Source organism: Coloeus monedula (genome assembly GCF_965178545.1).
Source record: "Coloeus monedula genome assembly, chromosome: 1".
Classification (NCBI taxonomy): domain Eukaryota; kingdom Metazoa; phylum Chordata; class Aves; order Passeriformes; family Corvidae; genus Coloeus; species Coloeus monedula.
Genome location: NC_138781.1, coordinates 139,689,801 through 139,713,405, shown reverse-complemented (window position 1 = coordinate 139,713,405; position 23,605 = coordinate 139,689,801). Strand labels below are relative to the sequence as shown.

General features: G+C 39.6%; 1 protein-coding gene across 24 annotated transcripts in view; it reads right to left on the bottom strand.

Moving 5' to 3' along the window:
• Positions 1 to 1,564: 1,564 nt before the first annotated feature.
• Positions 1,565 to 23,605, bottom strand: part of RIMS2 (regulating synaptic membrane exocytosis 2) — a gene marked incomplete at both ends in the record, with an annotated part of 450,969 nt that continues 428,928 nt past the window's right edge. For all 24 annotated transcript variants that reach the window (XM_082292380.1, XM_082292391.1, XM_082292399.1 and 21 more), the window contains 5 exons: positions 1,565 to 1,783; positions 2,267 to 2,406; positions 3,376 to 3,477; positions 4,213 to 4,325; positions 5,652 to 5,793. In XM_082292380.1, the coding sequence (XP_082148506.1) occupies positions 1,565 to 1,783; positions 2,267 to 2,406; positions 3,376 to 3,477; positions 4,213 to 4,325; positions 5,652 to 5,793 (716 nt within the window). The remainder of the gene's footprint in view (positions 1,784 to 2,266; positions 2,407 to 3,375; positions 3,478 to 4,212; positions 4,326 to 5,651; positions 5,794 to 23,605) is intronic.

Genomic DNA, 23,605 nt, shown 5'->3' with positions numbered 1-23,605 from the left:
AATTTGGTTCAGTGCAAATAAAAGTGCTTACATTTGCTTCCTAAAAATCAACCAGGTACTTAATTTTTCCTCTTTCCAAAAACCTTCAAGAAATGATAGCTCAGTCTTTGAATGAAAGATGCTGGTGCTGAAAACAAATTTATTGAAGACATCTTACAATGGCCACATGATTCCAGTATTTTGCTGTAGAATTCAATTTGAAGGTGAGAAAAAATGAAAATAAGTTACCATGCACTGTACAATAAATTGCAAAAGTTCAAATATCTTCTTTATCAAATACATGCTGAATTACATTAATGTACTCCCAAGCCATGTTGCAAAATCCTTTTCAACATGCTTGAAAAAAAGTAAGCTCTTAAACAATATTTTTCTCAAATAATTCAGAAATGCAGAACAATCTGCAACCCTGAACCAAATATGGGGCATAAGAGAGTAATAAGTCAAAAGGTAGCCATTTTAGAATATGCTGATCATCCTGGGAGGTAGAGGGGAAAAAGAGCAAAAGGAAGAAGGGAGATTGGGAGGAGAGATAGAGAAAGGAGGTAAAAGAAGTGTACAATTTGCACATTATGTTGAACTTTACAAGGCTTGTACCTTTTACATTTAAATAAATTTAATATATTACACTTATTTCTTGTCACATAAACAGAATTTTAAATATTTGCTAGAAATTATTTTTTATTTTTAATAGAAGTCTGCAAAAACACAGACCATGACTGGTTTAAAGAATGATAAACGTGGTGTGTCTTTGTATCACCCTGTTGCATTCTCTTCCCTTTAAAACCATGCACTAGTGAAATTTATTTTTAAAAATAATATAAACTGTTGAAAATGGCTGATTTATTCTTTTTTTTTTTTTGCAAGTTGCAGCCTCAAGAAAATAATTTAAGTGTTCAGCTAAATCTGTGTCCATGCAAAAAAATTTCTTAATTTCATACAGTACAGTATATCCACAGAACTTTATTTTTCAGAGAGTCCATAATGTCTGGGGTTTCACTGTGTGAATAGCTGGAGGTATGAAGCCCGCCACTTTAAGTCTTGAACCTTTTCAATATGAAGAGTTTTCAGATCTCAAGCAACTGCTTCAAGTGTCAGTTGACTTTTCCAGCATCCTTACATTCTTCCTTTCTTCCAATGTCTGCTAATCCACTGACTTGTAACGTGGCTTCATGGGAGGGTAACTCCGTTTCTGTGGCATAACCAAGCTTTAGGAGGGGAGGGCAGATAAATAAAGAAACGGGAGCAACAAAACAGATATGCCATTGAAAAGGACTTTTGTTGCATGAAACAGATTGATTTTTTAGTTTAGTCCATGGCTTCAGATTGGACCATAAACTGAGTCCCTGAACTCCAAACCTATCAGTTCTTCATGATTTCAGTCCATCACCTGAGGGCCTTCCATAGGGCACAATGTGTGCAACTTCCTTGAGAACACAGGATCGCGTTGCAGCCCTAGAAACAGGCTCAGAAGACACAACATTAAGCATGCAGTGTTACCAGGGTTTGCGACCTGTAATTTTATGGTTTTGTAACGCTGGTTGCTATGACAACAGTTTCACAGCTGCTATGAGCGAGCATACGAAGGTCCTGTTGAACTTTCAAGAGATGATTGGGAAGCTCTTCTAGTGAGAGGAGCTAAGGTTGGGTCTACTAGGGAAGAAGGAGGGAAAAGTTTGAACCACCCAATCACCATGTTGGACAGGTCCAGTTCATCTAAAAGTATCTGTGCCACTCCCATAAAAGATTTGTGATCCATACGTCCATAGTCTCCCCAAACAATTATCTGTTAGGAAAAGAAACACAAGAAAATTGAAAAAACTTCAGCAAAAATTACAAAAACTTTAATCTGATTTGTCAAAAGTCTCTGCTTAATTAATTACAGTAAGGAATGAAATATCTGACTGCAACCATAGTTTAGTTCTGTGTGTATATATATATATATATATATACACACGAATCATGATGCAATGACAGAAATGATCTGGGCACAAACAGCACTTATCCACAATACCAGAGAAAACCCAGTGAGAGGAGCCCATACATATATTAGAAGCAAAATAATCTATAACTGACTTTTGCTCAGTTCTATTTGCAAACTCAGTTTCTACTTACATGAATAGCTATAACTATTGTATTTATCTGCTCAACAAGTATATAAAATGTGAGAATTTTTTGCCAAATGAAGCCTGAAGGAAGTTTGAAACTCATTTAGTGAAAACTGTACAGGTGACATTTTCAGGTTCAGAGGAATGTTAATGCAAATTACCTGTAAAACTTTCCCTTGGGGACTTTCTTCAAATGATAGAAGTTGCTGATAAAGTGGTTCCAGCGTTTTTCTTGCTACCTTTGTTTTCTTTTTGGCTATGCAGACTCCATTTTCTAATAGATACACCTTTACATATGGTGCTTAGAAGAACAAAAATAAAGAACAGTAAGTAAAGAAGTCCAGATTTTTTGGTGTAACATACACACTTTCTATCACCATATAAAAATCTGCTTTTAATATAACTTGTAAGAACAAATCTCCACAAGCAGTGTTAACAGTTATTCCCATACAAAGCAGCCATGCATTTTCTTTACTCTTCTCCTTGGGTGTATTTTTTTTCTTGATGTATTTTGTATGTCTCTTCTACCATGAAACAATTCCAATTTTGACCTGAAAAAATCAGGTATTCCTATATATAGCATCCCTATACTGTGTAATATGCAAAATAGGGCTATTAAGTAAATGCACGACTTGCAATGACTTTGGTGAGATTTGGATCAATGCTCCAAATTGTTAATAATTTAAAATTATTAATTTTCACAAGGTGAAAATCAGTGAAGAAAAGACTGACACAATTTCTATTTTGGCAGAAGAGCTTGCTAAAAATATCATTATATTGTCCTTTTCACATAGTGTTATAGGACATCAGATTATAAAACAAGGAGTAAGTATCAAATACTGGTCTACTTTTTGAGACGGTCCTATTCCACATCTCTTGATTCCCTCTTCATTCCTAAGATTCCTATATAAAATCTTCAGTATATACCTTTCTTTCTACCCCATAATAAAGGATGCCTTTGCTATTATCAAAAACACTTTTGTGTCTTCTGGCAGCCTGATTTTTAATTTTCTCCTGAAGTAGGGCTGATTTTTGGTGTATCATTTCAATACGTTATGCATTTCAGTGTACATACAACATTGTAATCTACTGAGATGTGACTTTGTTAAGAGTTGACAAAACTGAACAGAAAAGCCACAGATTTTTTTGGTAGAATGCTATTAGAGTCATAGAATCATAGAATATACTGAGTTGGAAAGGACCCATTAGGATCATCAAGTCCAACGCTTGGCCCTGTGCTAAGATTGTTACTAAGGTTCCTCTTCCTTACCTGGCAGTGTCTTTGAACCTGGTTTTACAACAAGGCCACGGGCTCGGATTATTTCTACTTCCAGTTGTCCTTTCTTGTCCATCATTCCCACCTGAATATCTCCTAGAAAACAAAAAGAAACCCCAGCACTGTAATTCAGAACTACTTTAATATATGAAATGTTGAGATAGTTTCTAGGATAAGTATGTGGCGATTTGTATCATCTGTTTTCTATCAGTAAGTATGATCAGGATTTTAACACTAGATAATTTAATACTTATCCTCTTCACTGCTGTTTATGTTAGTAAACAATTTAAAACCTCTGCAATAACACCTTGTCTCCCATCTTCCATGCCTCTATTACTTCAAATTAATTTCTCTTTCTTAAGAGTTTCATATAAAAAAAAGGCAGCAAGGGAATTAATACAAAGCAGCTCTGTAAAACTGCCAGAGATCTCTTCACTGTGCCTCTAGTTTAAGACAAGTTATGAAAACATAACTTGTGAATATAAAAGTCTGTAAACACAATAACAAATATTTTGCACCTAAATTACCTATTTTTATACAATATTATCCAAGTGATTCAGAGAAGAGATTAGTCTCATTAGCCCCATTTTAAAGATGGAAAACTGAAAAAGAGGTAAAAGGTTGAATTTTTCAAAGCACCTTTCTACTTTTGCATGTCTTCATAAGCATCCACGATTACATTCAACTTTGGCTGAGGTTACAGCTTTGGTCTTAACTGAGTTGTTCAAAACCACAAGAGAAATCCATATTTAAAGAGAATCTAGATAAATTCTATGTTCTAATTACCTGACCAAATAGAATATATCATATCTAGAGGACATAAACACTTACCCATTGATGGTGTTGCTAAAGTCTGTCGTCCTACAAGCTGGGCAGGACCAAGTCCATCCAGAAAATCACTGAACTGGCTGTCTGCAGCCAACCTCACACCAGGGAAAATCAAACTAGAAATAATATTGAAAAAGCAAAAAAATAAATACACTTAAATTTGCCCTCTGTTTGTTTGTGGTTATTATTTATTTGGTTGGTTTTTTGTTAATTTTATTTTGGCTTGGGCTTGTTTTTTGTTTCCTAGGTGTTTTGCACTTAATGTTTGTGGGTTTGGTAGTACTGTAAGTAACTTACAAAACAATTACTGTAATTTTCAAAACCCACAGTGTTCGACAAGCAGCAATTTACTCTCCATCATATAAACAAAAAGGTAAGAAAGCACTAATCCTCAATAACTTCCACATTAGTATTCTTCCATCATGTTCTCCTTTTCCAATATATTAAAGACCACTGTTAATTATCAAAGTATTCATATGAGACCAGTTCATTAAGATACTAACACACACCCTTACCACTGATTTAGAAGGTTAAATTGCTCACAGTTCTCAGTTACTCTGAATTCAATGGCTAAATATCAAATGTACACAATGAAATGATAACATTAGACCAAATACTGGTTGCTATTTTTAAAATTGCCATCATTATAAATATTTTGTTTAAAATTTCTTTGAGAATGACATCTATTCAATAACAGAACTGAAATCCCTTGTGGCAAATGACCAAAGTAACTTAAAATTAAAATGCTTGCCATAAATTATCTGTGACCCATTACAGGGCAACAAGAACTAATGAAATTTGTAATGAGCAATCATTAAGAAATGGCCATCTCAAATGCTTATAGTGCATCAACTTGGACACATAAGATATATTGTGCAGCATAGATGTATTGTCCACTAATAAATCAAACTACAGTAAGACTTTTCTGTGCAATGTCTCATATACATCACTCAGAACTTAGGCTTTTATGAAAACCATGATATATGACAGATTCATTCTTCTGCCCACGTAACTTCTTCAGGATTAAAGCAGCAGAATCTTTGGAAAACTCTTGAGCCCAGTGAATGACACCTGAAAATGATCTGGAAATGCTTTGCTCTGCAAAGCACTGATGAATGCCAGGAGCTTTTGGAAGAGAACTTGTCCATATCTGTGTTTTACCTGGTGTATTGTACCTGTACCCCTCCTGACACACCTCATGATGATGATCTGACCCACCATGTGCCCTTCCCATGGCATAGCAGAAATGTTCCTCCTCCTTTCTGCACCAACAGTGGGAGACTCTTCTAGTCACAGGGGAAGACTTAGGCTTGGTCCATCAATGACACTGGCTTGTGAAGGGAATTCTGACTGAACAGGGCCTACAGCGCTCACTGTGCCTCTCTCTAATGACCAGTTTCATGGAGAAACATCAGGACACCAGAGTTGTAAATGCTGCTTACTTTCCCTCAGAGCTGTAGCTGTTCATGCTCCCATCCGTTGACTCCCGGCTAGCCTGACGAGTCATCCAGTTCCTCATCTCCACAGCCAGCCCTGTCTCAGTGCTCCTTTGGACGGTGCTCCGCAGCTTCTTGCCCCCTGCTTCTGTGGAGACAAAAGAGAAGCCCCCATGGCACTGTGCTGTCGCAGCTGGGCAACCGTGCACACCCATGCTCCATGTGGCACAAACACTCAGAGCCACAAATTAATGACCTGTAACAAAACTTCCATTTAAAAATTATCAATTTTTTAGTAACCGGCAAACAGCATCATAAATCTCTTTTACAGGATCTTAGTACTGTCACTGCCTGCTTTCCAAGGTCAGACAACACAAGTCTGCCCACGGAGGTAACCAGATTTAAACAACCCATAGTCTAGTATATTTAAAATATATTTTCCCTGGATGAATAAATCCCTCTTAGGAATTCAATTAAAAGGTTAACATGATGTCAAAACCTGCAGAGAAATGTTCTAATTCAGATGAATTATTGTTTTAAAAACATTTGGTCATTATCTGCTAAATAAGTCACAGATACCAATTAGTGAGGATAGTAAACCACAGATCGAGAACCTTCCCATGCTTTCTTCTCTATTCACTAGCTGCTTTAAATTTATATTTAAAATATACAGTATTGATTTTTATGCACAATATGAAACTTTATTTTCACCTCCAAGAATAACAATTTTTCCATCTATTTGCATAGTTTAATTTTACTTGTAAAAACAGCAATGTGACAGATGTCTGGGTATCAGATGAGGGGAAAAATAATCAATATATAGTAGCTTTTTAGTGTAGGAATTTTGATCAAGACCTCAGCTGGAAGAAATGAGTAGAAATGAAACCTCAGTTTTTCTTTCATGAGTAAGACAGCCACTCCATGTCATTTCTGATTTTAAATGCTGTTCCCTGCAATAGGGCAAGGAATTCTGCATCCTGCTTTCTTTCAATTTGTTCTATACACCTCTGAGTGCAGCACAGTGATGTGTGATATACTGATGTTATAAAAGAGCAAGAACTCTAAATACGCTACAACAAATAATAACAGAATTCTTAAATATGGGTAAAATGAGGGTAGAGTAATATCCAATATCCTAGGATATCGATGGACTCAACTTCCTTCTGCAGTTGTTCGTAGCATCTGCTACCCTTTACACCTTCTCTGCCTCGTCATGTACCAGAGGTCAGAAGAACTTCTGGACCTGTGAGGTTGGTGAAGCTTTAGGGATTTGAAAAAGGAAATGAGCAAAAGGAGGAGATTGTCTTGAGATGAGGACTATCACACCTCAGGGGAATGTATGAGCACGGGGACTGGTTTATAGGAAGAGGATCTCCATCCTTGGACAGGGAATGGGAGAGAGACATCAATTTCAATGTGTGCACTCAGTGTCACTGTCCTACAGGCTGCAGCATGGGTTGAAGTCTCCCAGGCCCATCAGTCAGGAGGAACATTGGGTAAGACAAAGAACATGGGAAATTTAGTGAAGTGGGAACTAGACACCAAAAATACCTTGAAAACCACTGGCTCCTCATCAAGAAAGATTAATAACTCTGCAATATTTAGCAGCAGTGAGACATTTCTACAGCAGTATCATGAGTGGTTGAAATGATATTGCTTATTACAAGCCTTCTACACATTCCTTAAGACCATAAATTTTAATCAGTACATACAAACAGGAATAATAATAGAAGTAATAATTTTCATCTAGAACTTCAGCTATCCAAATGAAGTCAGTACCCAGTAGAATGAAAAGATAAATTTTACTGCATCAAAATTACGTCTAAAAATGCCCATCAATACCTGATGCAATAAATGCAAATAAAAAAGATACCAGGCTACTACAACGTATGAAAAATGAAGGTCAGAAATCAACAATTTCTTTTTTTGGGGGGTTGTACCATTCTAAGTGCCTGCTGGTTTATTATTTATATTCAACTAATGAAAGCTGGCAGCTGACTTCCAACAGCGGTCTGGAGCTGTTCTAAAATACAAGCACTCATTTCAAAGAAATATTCCCACAAAACTCCAGGAAAATATTGTGCTATAGTTTTGTAGAAAAGGTACACTGCATCACAGTTACATGTGAAAGGCACACAACTCCTGAAACCCCACAGGATATCACGCTTCTGTTCTAAGAACTCTTTTGAGGAGTAAGTATTCATTTTCATTCAGCCTTGTTGAATGATGGTCATTCTCAATTCATTCTTGAAAACATGAAGTCTCTAATGCAAATTTAAAAGAACATCTCTATCTTGCATGATTCTTCAATATCTTCACATATCTTTCAAAGATTTGAGAGTTTGGGAGAAATATATGTTCAATTATGTAATATATGAAGGAGTATATAGTAACTTTTATTAATCTGTAAAGCAGATTTTTTTTCTGAACTAGAATTGTAAGTCTGTATGCCTTCACTGTAGAACAACAGAATAAAAAAATAAACACATCCATTGCACATCAATTTACTGAGAAATCAAGAACTCATGCAACTGCCATTCAAGTCTTCATAGAGGCACACGTGTAGCTGCTCATAGCATCCCTCTAAACCTTATTTTTAAGCAGTTTTACTTTCCCACATTAATTTTAACTGAAGTGGTCTGGTTCAAATGTCAAGAGGCACACAAAGATACAACTTTTATACAGCATTAAAGTTAGGCATGTATCCAACTTTTGTGTACGTTTGAGTGGTAAACAGTAATTATTTTGACCTTAACACTGAATTTAAGGAGGGCTGAAAGGAGGCTATGTGAATAACTATTTCCCAGTTTTCAGCAGAAATAGGCAGCGCTCTCTGATGGTCCCCAAAGAGAAAGATCTGACCTTTCATCAATAAAGATCATAATCATGACATTTGATGCTCCTTGAAGTAAGAACTGAAGGTTTTAGCAGCAAAATGGCAACTTGGAATAGAATTAACAGAAGACCTGGATCTGGGTGGTGTGACTCCTGGGTCACTGCTTTTGATGTGAATATTCTTTCAGATGAAATTTGGCTAAACTAATATATAATAATACATGAGAAATACCTCCACTTGCTTGCCCACAATACTAGCAATATATTTGTCCCTGGAAAAATATTAATAAATCAAAAATAATCCTACAATTCCTCAAACAATTTAAAAGCAAAGACAGTATTTGTGTCATCCATAATTCATGTTTCATAAACGCAGCATTAAAAATTTTAAAAGGTTTCAAGTGGCAATGAAAATGCAAAGTAGCTACTCAAGTCAAAGAAACAGCCTTTGGTGCCATACTTCCAAGCTGTAGCTGGTAGAACATCTGATTGAAGATCATATCACTCTAGTAAATGCAAACTGTTTTCCTTCATTCCTGCCTGGAAATTGACACCTCCTCTCTTGTGTTAATTCAACTATTCATGTGGCTGCATTCCATACTGGACTCAGACCAAAAGGAACAAACCAACAAAATGACTGAAAGTTGTTCTTTTACTTTCAAGACAGGTAATTTCTGAAATAAACATTTGTGAAGACAAGCATACAGTTGAATGAACCCAACTAAGGCGATACTAACCTCTAGCTAGATTAGTAACTTGGGAATGCAGCACTAATTCAGAAACAAACATCTAACTGGTGTCACTGTAAAAGTAAGGGTTGGGTTTATAATCCTAAAGTATGTTGTATGTGTATTTATACACTCATGTTATGCATGCTGTTTTAGTCTTACCAAATTAAAGGATATGGAAATGAGAGCTTAGAAGTGCACTTTGTTGTTACATTGCTGAGTACAATCAAAATAATTTTACTCACAATTTCCTAAACTCTAATAAAGAACATCGAAAATGTTCTCCAAATTAGTATAAGCTAATTGCCCTAGCAAAAAGAAATTTCTCTCAAGTCCCCACCACAAAATATGGAATACATTATCTGAAAAACACTAGTTCAGATTCTTGCAGCCATATTGTAAGGAGTGGAATAAATTGCTTTGGTATTTATGAAAGCACATTCATTCTTACAGTTAATCACACTGGTAATTTAACTAATATGGTTACTGCAAATAGACTCCGCAGGCCACATTTTCTAAGTTATGCATGGAATTATTTGTTCCCACAACTTGGGGTGCAAATCACTTACAAATTAGGGATGCAAAAATACTGATATGATCTTCAATAGCAGATAAGGACAAGTCAAAAACTGCAGTGAATGCAACAGATTATTTTCCATCATCTGGGATCTAGCCAGATGAAATCTACCGCTGGCGGTGAGAACAAGAACTCTCAGCTTGCTCTCCACAGGAGCTTCCTACAACTGCTCCCCAGCAGGCACCGAGCCAAGAGAGGACATGGCACAGGCACAGGCAGGTTGGCTATGCCAGTCCCCAGCTGGTATGTGATCTCTTGGTAGGACTTGTACAGAGTACAGAGCAGCTGTGCCTTCAGAAACACACTTAAGCACTTGAGGTGGCTCCTCTCTGCTCTCCCCACCTCACCAGAAAGGCTGCATAAAAACTCCTTCAGCATTTTCATCTGAACTCAGGAGTTAGAACCACAAAGAGAATAAGCTGCCTTAAACTGCCCATTTTTAAAGACTAAAATTCTTTACATACCTAGTTACCTGCTCTGGATATGTCAACAACTGGCTAGATAAAAGACAGTCTAAGAAAATTTGAACCTACGGAAGAAAAGGGAGACAGGGCAGGTCACAAATTCACTTGCAGCCACACAGCCCTGTTTCTGGAGCAGCCCAGGTTTTGTCTACATTGAACAAGGCATTTAGCTCTTGTTGAAGCACTAGGAAACACAGCCAAGTTTTTTCTTTCTTTGTGTTACCCACAGACCCCAAGCAGAAGACATGGTTTAGGATCTGCTAATTTAAGCAGGATTTGGGAAAAGTAGATTTCATTGTCACTTGAGTTTGAGCTCACTTCACTGATTCTCATATGCCAGTGCTAACAATCAGCTTATGAAGTTTTATGTTACAGTCCTTCCAATGGACATTTTCACAGTGCAGGCTGTCAGCATTTCTGAAACCCAAAGTGCATTGCAAACCCAGGGGGAAACTATAACCAGGGGTTTTCCCTTACGTGTAAGGCAGAAGGGAAGATCTGCATTCTAGTTCCTGCTTCCATGAGTATCTGAATGTAAAATACTGATAAATTTTGACTGGCACAGGAATGGCCTGCTCTGACAGGCCCAAAGCAGAGCTACCTTCAGCAAGAAAGCTCTTCAGTATGAAAACAGCCAGGTTTGGAAAGTGTGAGAGAGTCTGGGCTGACAGCCTCAGTCTGCCCCATGCATTTTTAAATTTCTTGGGAGGCTTCAGTAGTTTTACACTTTCAGTCAGAGCGAAGAAACACTTCTTCACTCTTGTCCTGTTCTTTGTGCTTCCTCCTCTCTCTTTCCTCTGGCCATAATGGAAACATGGTTAACTAAGATTAAGAGTAATTAAGACAGCACCTAAGAAAAAGTAAAAGAGAGAGCTGAATTAAATAATCAGCTGCAGAACTGTTGCTTGAGCTTCTGGTCAAAGGCTGGTATAGAAGATTTGACATCTCATTCTTGATGAATTTCCTACAGGACCCAAGAGGCAGCCATCATGAACCTCATTTGTTCCTGGTCAGATTGCAGCATCCATTGTCTGCACTGCACTTCCCTATCATGGAAAGGCAGGCCATTTGATCAGTCAACCCTGTGCCTTGTTGTGGCCTTGTGATGTGAAGTCACTTTACCACACATGGCTTCCAAGCAATGCTATGGTTTAAGGCAAGCACCTGCTCCTTATTGTCTCCCACATCTTCGTGTGTCTAAAGCTGTATTCTGCCACTTCAATTTCACTGCTGTTCTGATGTCCATTCTCCAGTCTTAACTGATCCTTCAGCAAATTGTTAAGAGCATCAGAAAAGAGAAACTGTTTTTGTCTGCATGTGTCATCCATCGCTTTAAGATCTTCAACTTATGGTCTTGTGTTCCCAAAAAGGTTTTGGAAATATTTTTGCAGGACCGAAGCATTAACAAAGAGCTGTTTTCCTACATACACAGTAAGTACTTAATGTTCCTAAAATTTTAGTATCCCCGGCGTTATTATTCAGAATCACATGCTACATATAAAAAGGACACATAACCATCTTGAACACCCTAGGGCTTGTTTTCAATATCTGTGCTAAGTAACACTCCTGGTAACCCCAAGTAAGTATACACAGAATCACAGCACAGAGGTTTGATGCTTGGCCATTCCCTTGACAAAGAATTTACCCCTGATAAGAGACAGCTGTCCCAGGGAATCAAAACTAATTAACCACAGCTGTAAGGAAGAGATGGGTTAGTACTGATGTAATTTCCACTTCTCTTTTGGTTACCTGGCTCTCACTATATAACAACAAACATGCAGGCTAGGCAGGTCTGGTTGGATCCTTTGTTTTACAGATGCTGATTACAGATCTTGACAGCGAGATGCAGATCCAGAATAGAAGTACACACAGCCACTCAGGCCTTTCCAGCACCACTGCAGAAGTCTCTATTTCTGTCACTGATAAGGCCATCAGTTTTCTAGGTGTGGTCAGAGGATTTACCTGCCAAAAGCCATTACCCTGCTGTAAACCTGAACACAGAGATACAACAACAAACAAGCACACGGCTCTGCAGCCCATAGCTGTGTGTCCCACGTGACAAGTGACCTGAATGAACAGTTCTTCAGGAGCCTTCATTTAGACCAGTTGTGATCTCCACACAGAGATTCTTATCATTCAAATGTAATAGGTCTATAATAATTTGTGCATATTTTGTGCATGTGTCAAAACAGAATGGTAGCATTTTATATCCACTTTGTACATCCTGTACAACAATCTATATAACTAAACAAGTGCAAAGCAGTGGGAAATCAGTCTCATCCCCAAGCTATTAAAATCCTGAAAAATAGAGCAAGCAATTTTGTGGAATTACATTCTAATTCTGTATACCATTTATATAAATAATAACTAGATAGGTGCACATCTTCATCACAGGAACTCTTCACATTCAGCCTCTGATTTTGCCAGTGACAAAGGATGATCATCTTAAGTAAACAGAAACCATTTCTGCAGTTTTAAGAGATAATGTTTTTATGTTTACACGTACATTCAGTTTTCTGGATGTATACCATTATAATGTATTTATTAATAAACATTATTTCGTGCAGTCCCAAGAGCAGATTAAAAATGCTTAAAAAGCAAAGAGTACCTATATTGAGAAGCTTAGAATTGCATTTTTTTTGCCATATATAAAGTGAGAGATACTTTCTAAATATGGAATAATGGCAGTAACACTACTCTTTACCCGAACCTTGATTATTTTTATTATAGCAAGGGTCACTGCATATACTATCAATCAGACAGATCTGTGCAGCATTTTTGAATGATGTAGCAAATGTGTTGAAACAATTCAACACCCTCTATTAAGGCTTAATGAGGTAGACGGTGCCAAGAAGTTGGATGGCTACTGAGATTACACAAATTAGAAACAGCTCTTTGCCCTTTGCTTTGTCTAAGATGAGTAATAATCCTATGCAAATATCATTATTTAAATAACCACAGCTCACAAAAAACTGAGCAAATTTCACACTGTTATGACCCATTTTCAAACTACTGCTGTTAAATACTTACCTCTTCAAATTGAAACAATGACAACACAGTGTGTTGCTGCTCTGATTACACTCTTGACCTTGACATTGAAAAATGGCAATTACAGCACACAGACATGAGACAGGTTTTTACACGTTTTTACACCAGAGATGCAACCTATCATAGACTGTAGCTTCACTGCTGCTGCTACAGCTACACCCGAATTATCTGCCAGCTATTCACGTACATGCTGCAGTGTAACCAGTAGCTCAGAAGAGAAACACAACTATAAGAGGAACACAGCTTTAAAAGTCTGCTGGGCATTTCTAACTCAGGTTGAAGTACGTTGTACTTTGAATGTCAATCATTCTGCAGTTTCTTCTACTTTTCCCTTAGTTTTCGAGAATACAAGTGAGTTTTTTTGTCATGCTCTTTACTTTGTCAGCAACAGTACAGTTTTTTCTATACTTTTTTTTTAAAGGTCTTATCAATGTTGGCATCTACACCTACTTCATTAGTATAGTACCTGCGTATAACTGGTAAAAACACTTGTGACTTGCTGGAAATGCCTGCTATATTGCCTCCATCCTGGAACTCAGCCCATGGAGCTGCAGAAATGGGACAGACCCACCACCATGATGGAAAGGCTGACTCAAGTCAGCCCCTGAACTGTATCCTAACAGCAAACAGAAAAAATTATCAACTATAAACTTAAATGTCATGCAGATTTTTACAGAACAATTATTATTGCATATTCAGAGTGCTTTTTATCCTCCAAGATGAGCGACCCCACTATTGCATGCAATGTGCAGCAGATGAGCTCTGGTATGTTAGCAACTATCAAGCCAAGATCTTTAAAGCTTCATCTCTTACAGTGGATAACCTGTCACAGGGCATTATACCCTTCTTTCATATCCTTCCTTGGCTCTGCCTATGAACATTCCACATAAATAAGGTCATCTTTACCACCAAGGCCAAAATGTAGGCCAATTCCCCCAAGATGATGTAGTTATTCTCATTTTCTTCATTGTCTGATACTCCCATATTACTTTATTCTTTTTAAGATGGTAATTTTAAAGCATAACTACTTCATGTGCAGGATTCTCTTCACTTTAATAATTACTGCGCTAATGAATTTATTGTTACTACTTCCCCCATGTTCTATTTCTGGTCAAATTATTGTCTGCTTGTTATTGTCTACTGGGACCTCCAGAGGGACACTGCGATCTGGCGGTCTAACCACAGGAACAGAATCCAGGAACTGCTGAGTTTTATTCCAGCTTTACCAATGCACAGTGAATAATTGGTGAGAAATGCCACTGAAGCCATTACCAGTGCTGAACTGAGCAGCTCAGAGTACCTTTAAATGAGTCCTGAGCCTTCACTGAGGGGCAGCACTCTCGCTGACACCTACGTGGGATCTAACAACCCCTCCAGCAAGTTCCCCAGCTAGTTATCAGCCAGGTGACAGGAGAGTATAATGTGCTTCTATTCCTGCTGAACTCCTGCAGCAACATTCAGATACTTCCTTCGGTAGACATCAATATGCAAAACTGTCATGTAACTTCTCCTCAGCTAATGCAACTAATTTTTGCTATTTTTGGCATGATTGTGTTGGACTGAAGAACATTCTGTGGCTTTTTTTTTTTAATTGCCTTTTGTTTTTCTAACATACTGGGAGACCAAGATGCTTTCCGGTTTTTCTGAATTAATCTATGTCTTAAATTATCATAAATTATCTCTTGAATTGTCTTCAGCACCTGCAAAGCATTTGGCTTTCCCCTTCAGTCTCATAGCTTCACTACCACCCAAAAACTTTGGCAAAAGAAGATATTAAATTGAAATGTACTCCCGTTTGATGGGCATAGTTCTGCACACAGATCTTGCCCTGACCAGCAGCTCCACAGCTGCATTCCTGGCAACGTGCTATTTAACTGTTTATAACAACACCTCAGTGTAAATGCAAATCAGAAGTGAATGTAAACAGAGTATAAAACGGGAACCATAGTGAAAATTTATTACAGTAAACAATACACACAGCATAATTTGAGGAAGCACCAAGTTACCAGTCCCACTCATAAAAACAGACGTAGGCTTTCTAGTGATCACATCATGTGATCTGACCCTCTCTTCTTTTCTCTGCATGTTCGATAACTCTACTTCTCCAGTAAGCTTCTCGTACATAAGAATTCATTTGCTCACAGGAAAGTTTAGTACACTCATGCACTACTTGTAAATACATCATGTGCATGAGATTTTGCACTATGTCTACACAGACATCTAAAAGGATGTCACATGCATTTACACTGGAAATTTTCTCATCTTTTGACAATCAAAAAATTCATTTTATTTCAACAAACACAAGATTTCAGAAAAAATATGAGGCTTGGAAGGCTTCAAGAGCATTCACACAGATACTGACTTGTACTCTGTCCCCACACCTCTTCAACATTTCCATATAATTTAAGTCTCTTATTTGACATGTTATTGTCAAATGTGTTATTGTCAAATGTGTTATTTGACACCAATTCTTAGTTCAGTATGCAGGCCATGCATCATCAATGAATCTAACAAAAAAAAAAAAAAAAGCAAGACACCTCTTTAAAATCCTTGATACTTCAACAACATAAATAATTTGCTCAGGCACCATGTTAGTCCTGTGTGTACACATGCAGAAATGCCAGAAAGAAACTGATGATGCAAAGAATTATCTTCTAACACCTTTTACTAGACGTGGCTAAGAATAATAAACTCCTAAATAATGAATGTGCATAAACTTGAAGGATTCATCTTAACTGATCAGTAGGTAAGAAATGCTACTTTGAACAGCAGTTCCCTGTGCTGCAAACCTGGCCAACCATGGCAAGTTCAGGCCTAGCCATGGCGAATTCCCCTGTACTCCACATTGGTGAGGCCACACTTCGAGTACTGTATTCAGTTCTGGGTTCTTCACTTCAAGAACGACACTGAGGTGCTGGAGGGTGTCCAGAAAAAGGCAACAAGGCTCTAAAAAACACAACTTATGAGAAATGGCTGAGGGAGCTGGGCATGTTTAGCCTGGAGAAGACTCAGGGGGGACCTCATCACTCTCTACATGCACCTGGCAAGAGGCTGTAGTGAAGTGGGGGTCAGTCTCTTCTGCCATGTCTGCAGTGAGAGGACAAGAGGAAATGGTCTTAAACTGAGACAGGGGAGATTCAGATTAGATAATATTAACAAAAATTCACTGTTAGGGTGGTCAGGCATTGGAATAGGTTGCCCAGGGAGATGGTGGAGTCACCACCCCTGGAGGTGTTCAAGAGGTGTCTGGATCTGGCTCTGGGTGATGCGGTTTAGTGGTTTAGGGGTTACAGTGTAGTGCTGGGTGGACAGCTGGACTGGATGTTCTTGAAGGTCCCTTCCAACCTTGATGATTCTGTGATTCAAGTTCATGGCTACCAACTGAAAACAGCAGCCTTTCCACAGCCCACTTGTTCAGTACATCACAGCTTGGATGCCAAGGCTTAAGAGGCCTCCTTCTTTAATCAGATGACATGTAAAGGGATCTTCTTCATCATCATGCTCAAAAATAGCTTCAAAAATTATTAATAAGTTGTACTGAGTTACTTACTACTAAATTACTTCTGAACTTGACAGTACTCATACTCTTTCCTACAGAAAGATACATCTCTGGACCAGTGTATTATTCATTTCAGCAGTTAATAAGAGAGTATCTCAAATAAATGCTTCAACAGATCAGGTTTTCTATATTTGTATTAAAAATATGATTGAGTGTGAAATGCAACAAAACAAAGAAAAGCACCCTTGTAGCAGGTTATCTTTTTTTTTAAGCTACACATCACACACAGAAATAACTACATCTTGAGGACAGTTAACTTATGAAATGGGTTTGACATTGATCTTTTTTCAAATTAAACTGTAAAAGAGCATTATGTATGTGGACATGGGAGCGCATGTACCACACCCACTTTAATTATGTTACATTAATATAATTGCATAAACACTCATAAGACAACAAATTCCAATTTGAGTGCAGAAGAGACTTGCCATCCAAAAAACACATCACAATTTTTTCTTTCTAATCCCAGTGAGAACACTTGGGAAACGATCTTAGCTGTCATGCCTGCCATTCCTTCTATAACCCGATATGTCTAAATTCAGGTACCAGAAACTCAAATCCATAAAAACTGCACAGCTATTACATTTCTATTTTTTCATGGGGATTAATGAAATGCATTTTCAAGTGTAGCCTACATCTAAACAGGATCAGGTAAGATAAATCAACACAATCTGTGACAACGTGTGAATCAGTATACAATCTTTTAACACTTCTGCTTAAATAATTTGCCAGCACAAAGTAAAACATTACAATTACCCTTAAATTTACACATATTTCTCTATTGACTTCCATGTACTTTCTATTTCTTTGAACCAGAGAACAGTTTTAAACAAACATAGATTCCACCAGGGAATAAGTAAAATACTTCCTAGAGAAGTAAAGAAAACCAAGTAGAACAAAACAAATCAATACTCTGGTTTCACAAAGGATTAATGCAATTACTGTAGCTAAAATTCAGGACTGAAAAGAAAATGCTTCTGGAATGATAAAGAAAAATAATTTTTAAAGAATACCTAAACATGTTTAGGATAATTTATTATATTTTCTGGGAGTGCTTTCACCCATAGTGTTTATTAGCACATCAAGAGTATTAAAAATGCCATGTGAAGCCTACCCTGCAGTGTACTGGCAATATTTTGCAGTTCACTTCATTGTTCAAGGCAGGGAGCAGATGAGAGTACTGAAGGACAGCACAGTTTGCCCCAGGGAGGCAGCCACTTCCTTTCCACTGAAAGGGGCAACCTGGCCAGCCATAGAAGAAGGGCAGGGAAAAGGTGAGGGACCACACCTAGGCATTCACATCAGAAATGAGAGACGCTTTGAAGAAAAAAATTCAGGGACTGTTGCACATGAAAAGATAAATCAAAAAACACAAAGACTGGGGACACACATTAGCCACTGTACTCTCAGCCTGAAATGTGAAAGGTGATAAATGAATAAGCAGATATTTTAAATAGATCATGAGTGGTGTACACACATAGCTGACACGTTTGCGTAGCAGCACTGGACATTGGTATCTCTGTTTTATAGTGTTCAAATCTATTGAAGGTGCAATTTGCTCTATTAATCTTAATGAAATTGAAAATCTTGAATTAGTTGTGATAAACAAGGGAAATCCCATCAGTTCATTCTATATATAAACATATTTAAATACACCAGACTATTTTCTTTATGAAACCAGTATACTCAAAACAAACTCAACATACAAGTTCCATCCTGGATAGAGTTTGGTGCCACACTTAACTATACATGTACATTTGCTACACACATTCCCAATAGCAAATCGTTTTGGGGGGCATGGCTACACAGAAAATCCATTGCATTTCTCTTGTTATTTAAAGTTCTGGTCCTGCAACAAAGATACTAAAATTACACACGTTCTTTACTGGTTGGACTTACTTTTACGAGTAGAGATTAACAATGAGTGAAACCTGCAAGGTCTATTTGTACACAGCCCTCCACATACACTGCTCCCCCTAAGGAAAGGTTACTCGGGGCCGGTATTTAATTGCTCAGTTCTGGTGTTCTGTGTAAATTATGTTGCAATGACAGGCAAGGGATACCTGAACAAGCCCGCAGATTGTTTGAAAACCACCTGCGAGGAAGTGTGGGTTTTCGTACGAACCAACAGAAAATGGAACGAATGGGAAAGACCCTCCATCCTTTGGTTTTCCCCCCAACATAACTAAAGTTCAGCTACTAACTTCATTCCCAATGTGACGGTAAACATCATCTGTTAAATCACACCTCACTCTCCAGCTACAAGCACGGTGCTACCGATCTCTCAGCCCAAGTCACTCGCGTTCGCCCATCCAGCTCCTCGTCCAGCACCGACCCCCGGCCCTTCCCGGCGGGCGGCCACCGCCAAGCCCAGCCCGGGCCGCCCCTGCAGTGACCCGGAGCGCCCGCGGTCCCCGCACACACCTGCCGCGACCCTGCCCCGGCCCCTCACCTCCGTCCTCCTCCTCCAGGGAGTTCATGCAGGGAAAGTAGACCGCCAGCGCCTCGAAGGAGGCGGAGAGGCTGCTCCGGCTCTGCGACCGCTGCATGGCGCGCCCGCTGGCCGCCGTCTGCCGGCCCATCTTGGCCGAGCGGCACCCGCCTTTGGCGCGGTACAAGAAGCGCGGCGTCTTGGCGGCGGCGGCGCGGAGCGGCGGCAGCGGGTGCGGGGCCGAGCCCAGCCCGGCCCTCCGCGGGGGCTGAGGGCGGCGGGGAGCGCTGGGCGGGCTGCGCGCCGCGGAGCTCGGCTCTGCCGCGCTGTGCCCGGCTCTGCCCCGCTGCCTCCGCCGCTGCTCTCGGCGGGGCGGGCCGCCGCAGCCAGCACGGAGCCGCCTACCAGCGGGGCGAGCAGTCAGCCGGCGGTGCGGGGCGCCGGGGCGGGCGGAGCGGGACGGCGCCGTCGTGCGAGAGTCGCGGGCGGGACGGCCCGGCCGCGGCGTCTGTAAATACCGAACGCGCCGGAGGCAGGACCGGGGCACGGCGCCGGCTGGTAGCGGCGGGACGTCCCGCAGGCACCGCCCGCAGACTTTGTTCTCCGCCCGGTCCCCGCTGGGCTGGCGAGCGGCCCCTGCGCGGCAGGAGGCGGGAGGGGCGCGCCGGGGCTGGCCGGGGGCTCACAGCGATGCTGGAGGCGGGGGCAGGCCGTAGAAGGGGCGGCCCCGGGGCTCGGCACGGACCGGAGAAGGCAGCAGCGGTCCCAGTGGGGAGCGGGGCTGGTCAGCGCTGCCCCCGCTCCTGGCCGGCAGGACGCACCTGCAGCCGACGGGCGAGAGTCTGCTCTCGGGTGGCGTCTGTAAAGAAAGGGAATGAACCACTGGACCAGAGAAAGGCTGAGGTGGGAAGGGGACCCTGGGTCACGAGGAAGGGTCACGTAGAGCCAGCTGCCCTGACTGGGGCCAGACGGTTTTGGGTATCTCCAAGGATGGAGACTCACGGCCTCTCTGGGCAACCTCACTCACCGATGCTCACTCACCCTCACAGTGAAAAAATGTTTCTTGATGCTCAGCGCGAACCTCCTGTGTGTGAGCTTGTGCCCATTTGCTTCGGCTTCTGTCAGTGGCCCAGCATCTCTTGAGGAACTGGCCCTGCAAGCCACAGGCAAATCCTTTACCTCTCCTCCACTTTAAACCAAGCTGTATTTCTCTAAAGCACATCTGCCTCCTTAGCAAACATGAGTGTACCTTTTTTGAATTCACAGGATTTGCTCATAGCTACAACACATAATTTTGGCGGGTTTTATCCAATCTTACTTCCGTATCTTCCTCAACACTATTTAATGTTACCCTTTTTTTTCTTTTACCCAGTATGTTATATTAATTGAGTGTATAGCAATTGGCAACCTTCCCCCTAAAATACTAAGAACTTAAAGCACTGGGCATGATTAAAAAGAGGCACTAGCTACTGTAGCAATCTTATGCAGCATCAGTAACTTATTCCACTGTAGTTCACGACAGTGCAAAAGTGCTATCAAACCTTGAACATAGTTGTTGTTTCCTTACTGGCCCTTTAAACTGTAATGATAGTAAATGCAGGGCAGGGGCTGTGTTCAGTTTTCTTCCAAATAAAAAAAAAAAAAAATCTCAAAATAATAGTAAATAATATTTAGGGTTTGATTGAACAAACTTTGCAGACAGAATGATGGTTTGAAGGGAACTGAAACTCTTCAGGAAGGAATTGTGTAGAGTGAAATACACTTCACACCTCTGAAGTGTATTTCACTGAGTTGATGTTTGAAAAGGATAATAATAAGACATTAAAACCACCCAACACTATCACTGACATAATTTGCTGAGGAATGAAAACTAGTCGGAACTTTAGCATTCAGGGATGGAACCCATCATCACTCAGTCTACAGCAAAGCAGTGAGTTTTTACAGCTATTTTTACAATTTGCACAATAATTTGATTTCTAGATAACTATAATCCAATAAAGCATGCATGTTTCATGTGGCATCATAGGAACTTATTTTAGAAGAACATCAATCCTTTTTATCTCTGTACTGGCTATAAAAGATGTCCAGGGCAACTTCTCTAGGCTCTGACATATTTTAAATGTCTCATTCAGGTCATGCTCCAATATGTGTGTTTAGTTGCTCGTTATTTTTCTCTGTCCACATGCCCAAGTTTGTCACCTCCCAACATATCTGTGATGTTTTACAGATTAACAAGAAGGTGAGCTGCCAAGACAGACACCTCTCTTTCATGCCACAGGCAGGCCCACGGGCACTCCATGATGGCAGAGACCTGCTGAGGTCTGCAGTGGACACCTGGTTAGCCTGCAGTACCTTTTCCACTAAAATGATCCTTTGCATTACATCCCATTAAAATACATTCAAGTGGCCGAGTGAACTTTTCTTGTTCACACTTTACTCTAAAAAGACATTACTAAAATACTATAGAGCAAACAACTCTAAAATAAAGTGAAATGGTAGTAATAATAATAAATGTCTAATATACAAAATCATGTAATTGGCAAAACCCAATAAAATGTGTTGAAGTAATTGCTAAGGATATTTTTAAAAGACTTGGTGACTATAGAATTTTCTATCTATAAACACTAAAGCAGACAAAATTACTTCCTTCAACATTTTTATGAGTGTAAGATATGGCAGAAAAGTAAATGTCCATTAAATAATAATTCATGACTGCTTTTGAGAAGTTGGATAATAAAAATGAGTTAATGTTCATTACATTTCAGATGAACTGCTGATTGCTTTCATGAAAACAGCTGAATAAAAGTGAAAAGACATTGAGAATGCAGGAAAAGGCAAAACTACAGTTGTGTGACTCGGAGATATTTACAAAAATATAGATAAACTGTAGAATACATATTCAAAGGAGAGCAACTGATTTGGAACATCTGTTTCATCTACTTTCACTCACATTTATAAATATTCTTGTGCAAGTACTCTCCTTAGAAGAGTAGGAGAAATCTCTTGTAAAAGAAATAATACCTGCTTAGGAGCCAGGAGGCTTTAAAGCAGTCTACACTTGTTTTCCTTCCCAAATAAGAGAATAAGCTTGTTCACCACCTCCCCCTAAGCTCTGACCTCAGCCGAAGCTGGAAGTCTCCCTGTGACACAGGGCCCTGATGGCACACTGGACCAAACAAGACACTAATGGGGCACTTCATTGGTTACGTGCAGCCTCAGTGGGAATTTGGCTGCACCCACAGGTGTGGCTGTCCCACAGCGCCAGAGCCCCAGCATCTCTCAGCCCCTCAGCACGGAACCAGACCTGGCAGCCACAGCTACTAAAACGAGTTAATGTTTTTGCTAGTATTGCATAGTATATAAAAAACCTGTTATTGTCATTGATAAAATAAGCCTCTACCAAGAAAAGCACTTTAAAACCTCAAAAATCTGTGGTCAGTTACTAATTACCCCAAACAGACATTGGGATACTAGGCACCTATGCAGAAATCTGTAACAAAACACTGGATCACCATCCCATTCAAGCTTCCTCAATATGCTTCTGTCCTAATTTTCTTTAAGATAAATGTTTAAATGAGAGAATGAAAATGGACACAAAACTGAGATGAGAAATCCATAAATTCTCATGGTATTTGGGGAGGCTGTCCTCAGTTTCTAATAATTACATTATACAAATAATCTAATCGATGGCAATCTAGACACATCCTGAACTGCAGAAAACAAGTTTACTACCCTGACATTGATAACATCCCCCAGTTGTTTTGCTGATTGTTTAAATTTTAACTGATACTCATTGATTTGTGTCACCAGGTGGAAGCGAATCAAATTCTTGTTAAAGGAACTGCATCCAAATTCCCATCTCAATGCTAAATATTAAGACAAAGCAAGAGACTCCCAGGTATGATATTTCTTTAACATTTTCATAGTTTGCTGAAAGAAACTATGTTGTAGGAATCCAGGTCAAACAGAACAAGGTCAAACATCTTCTATAAATGTATGTACTGTCCTGAGGAAAGTCTATTTGTAGGGTTGCATTTATTATAAAATATTTTGGTGGCTCATCTAAAGAACTACGGAAGCAATTGCTTACTAGTTGTAGTCCCTGAAAATTACCAGAAGATGAATTCGTGGCACTGGATATTCAGTGACAACCTACTCTAAATACAGCCAGCCAACAATAGGATTCTGAATCTAATAAATGTATCTTTCTCTTTCTGTATAGATATACCATGTGTGGTAATTTAAAAAATAGTATGGAAATCAATGTATTCCCCATGTTTTTCCATGTTTTGGCTGTAACTGGGTGTATTTCAGCAAG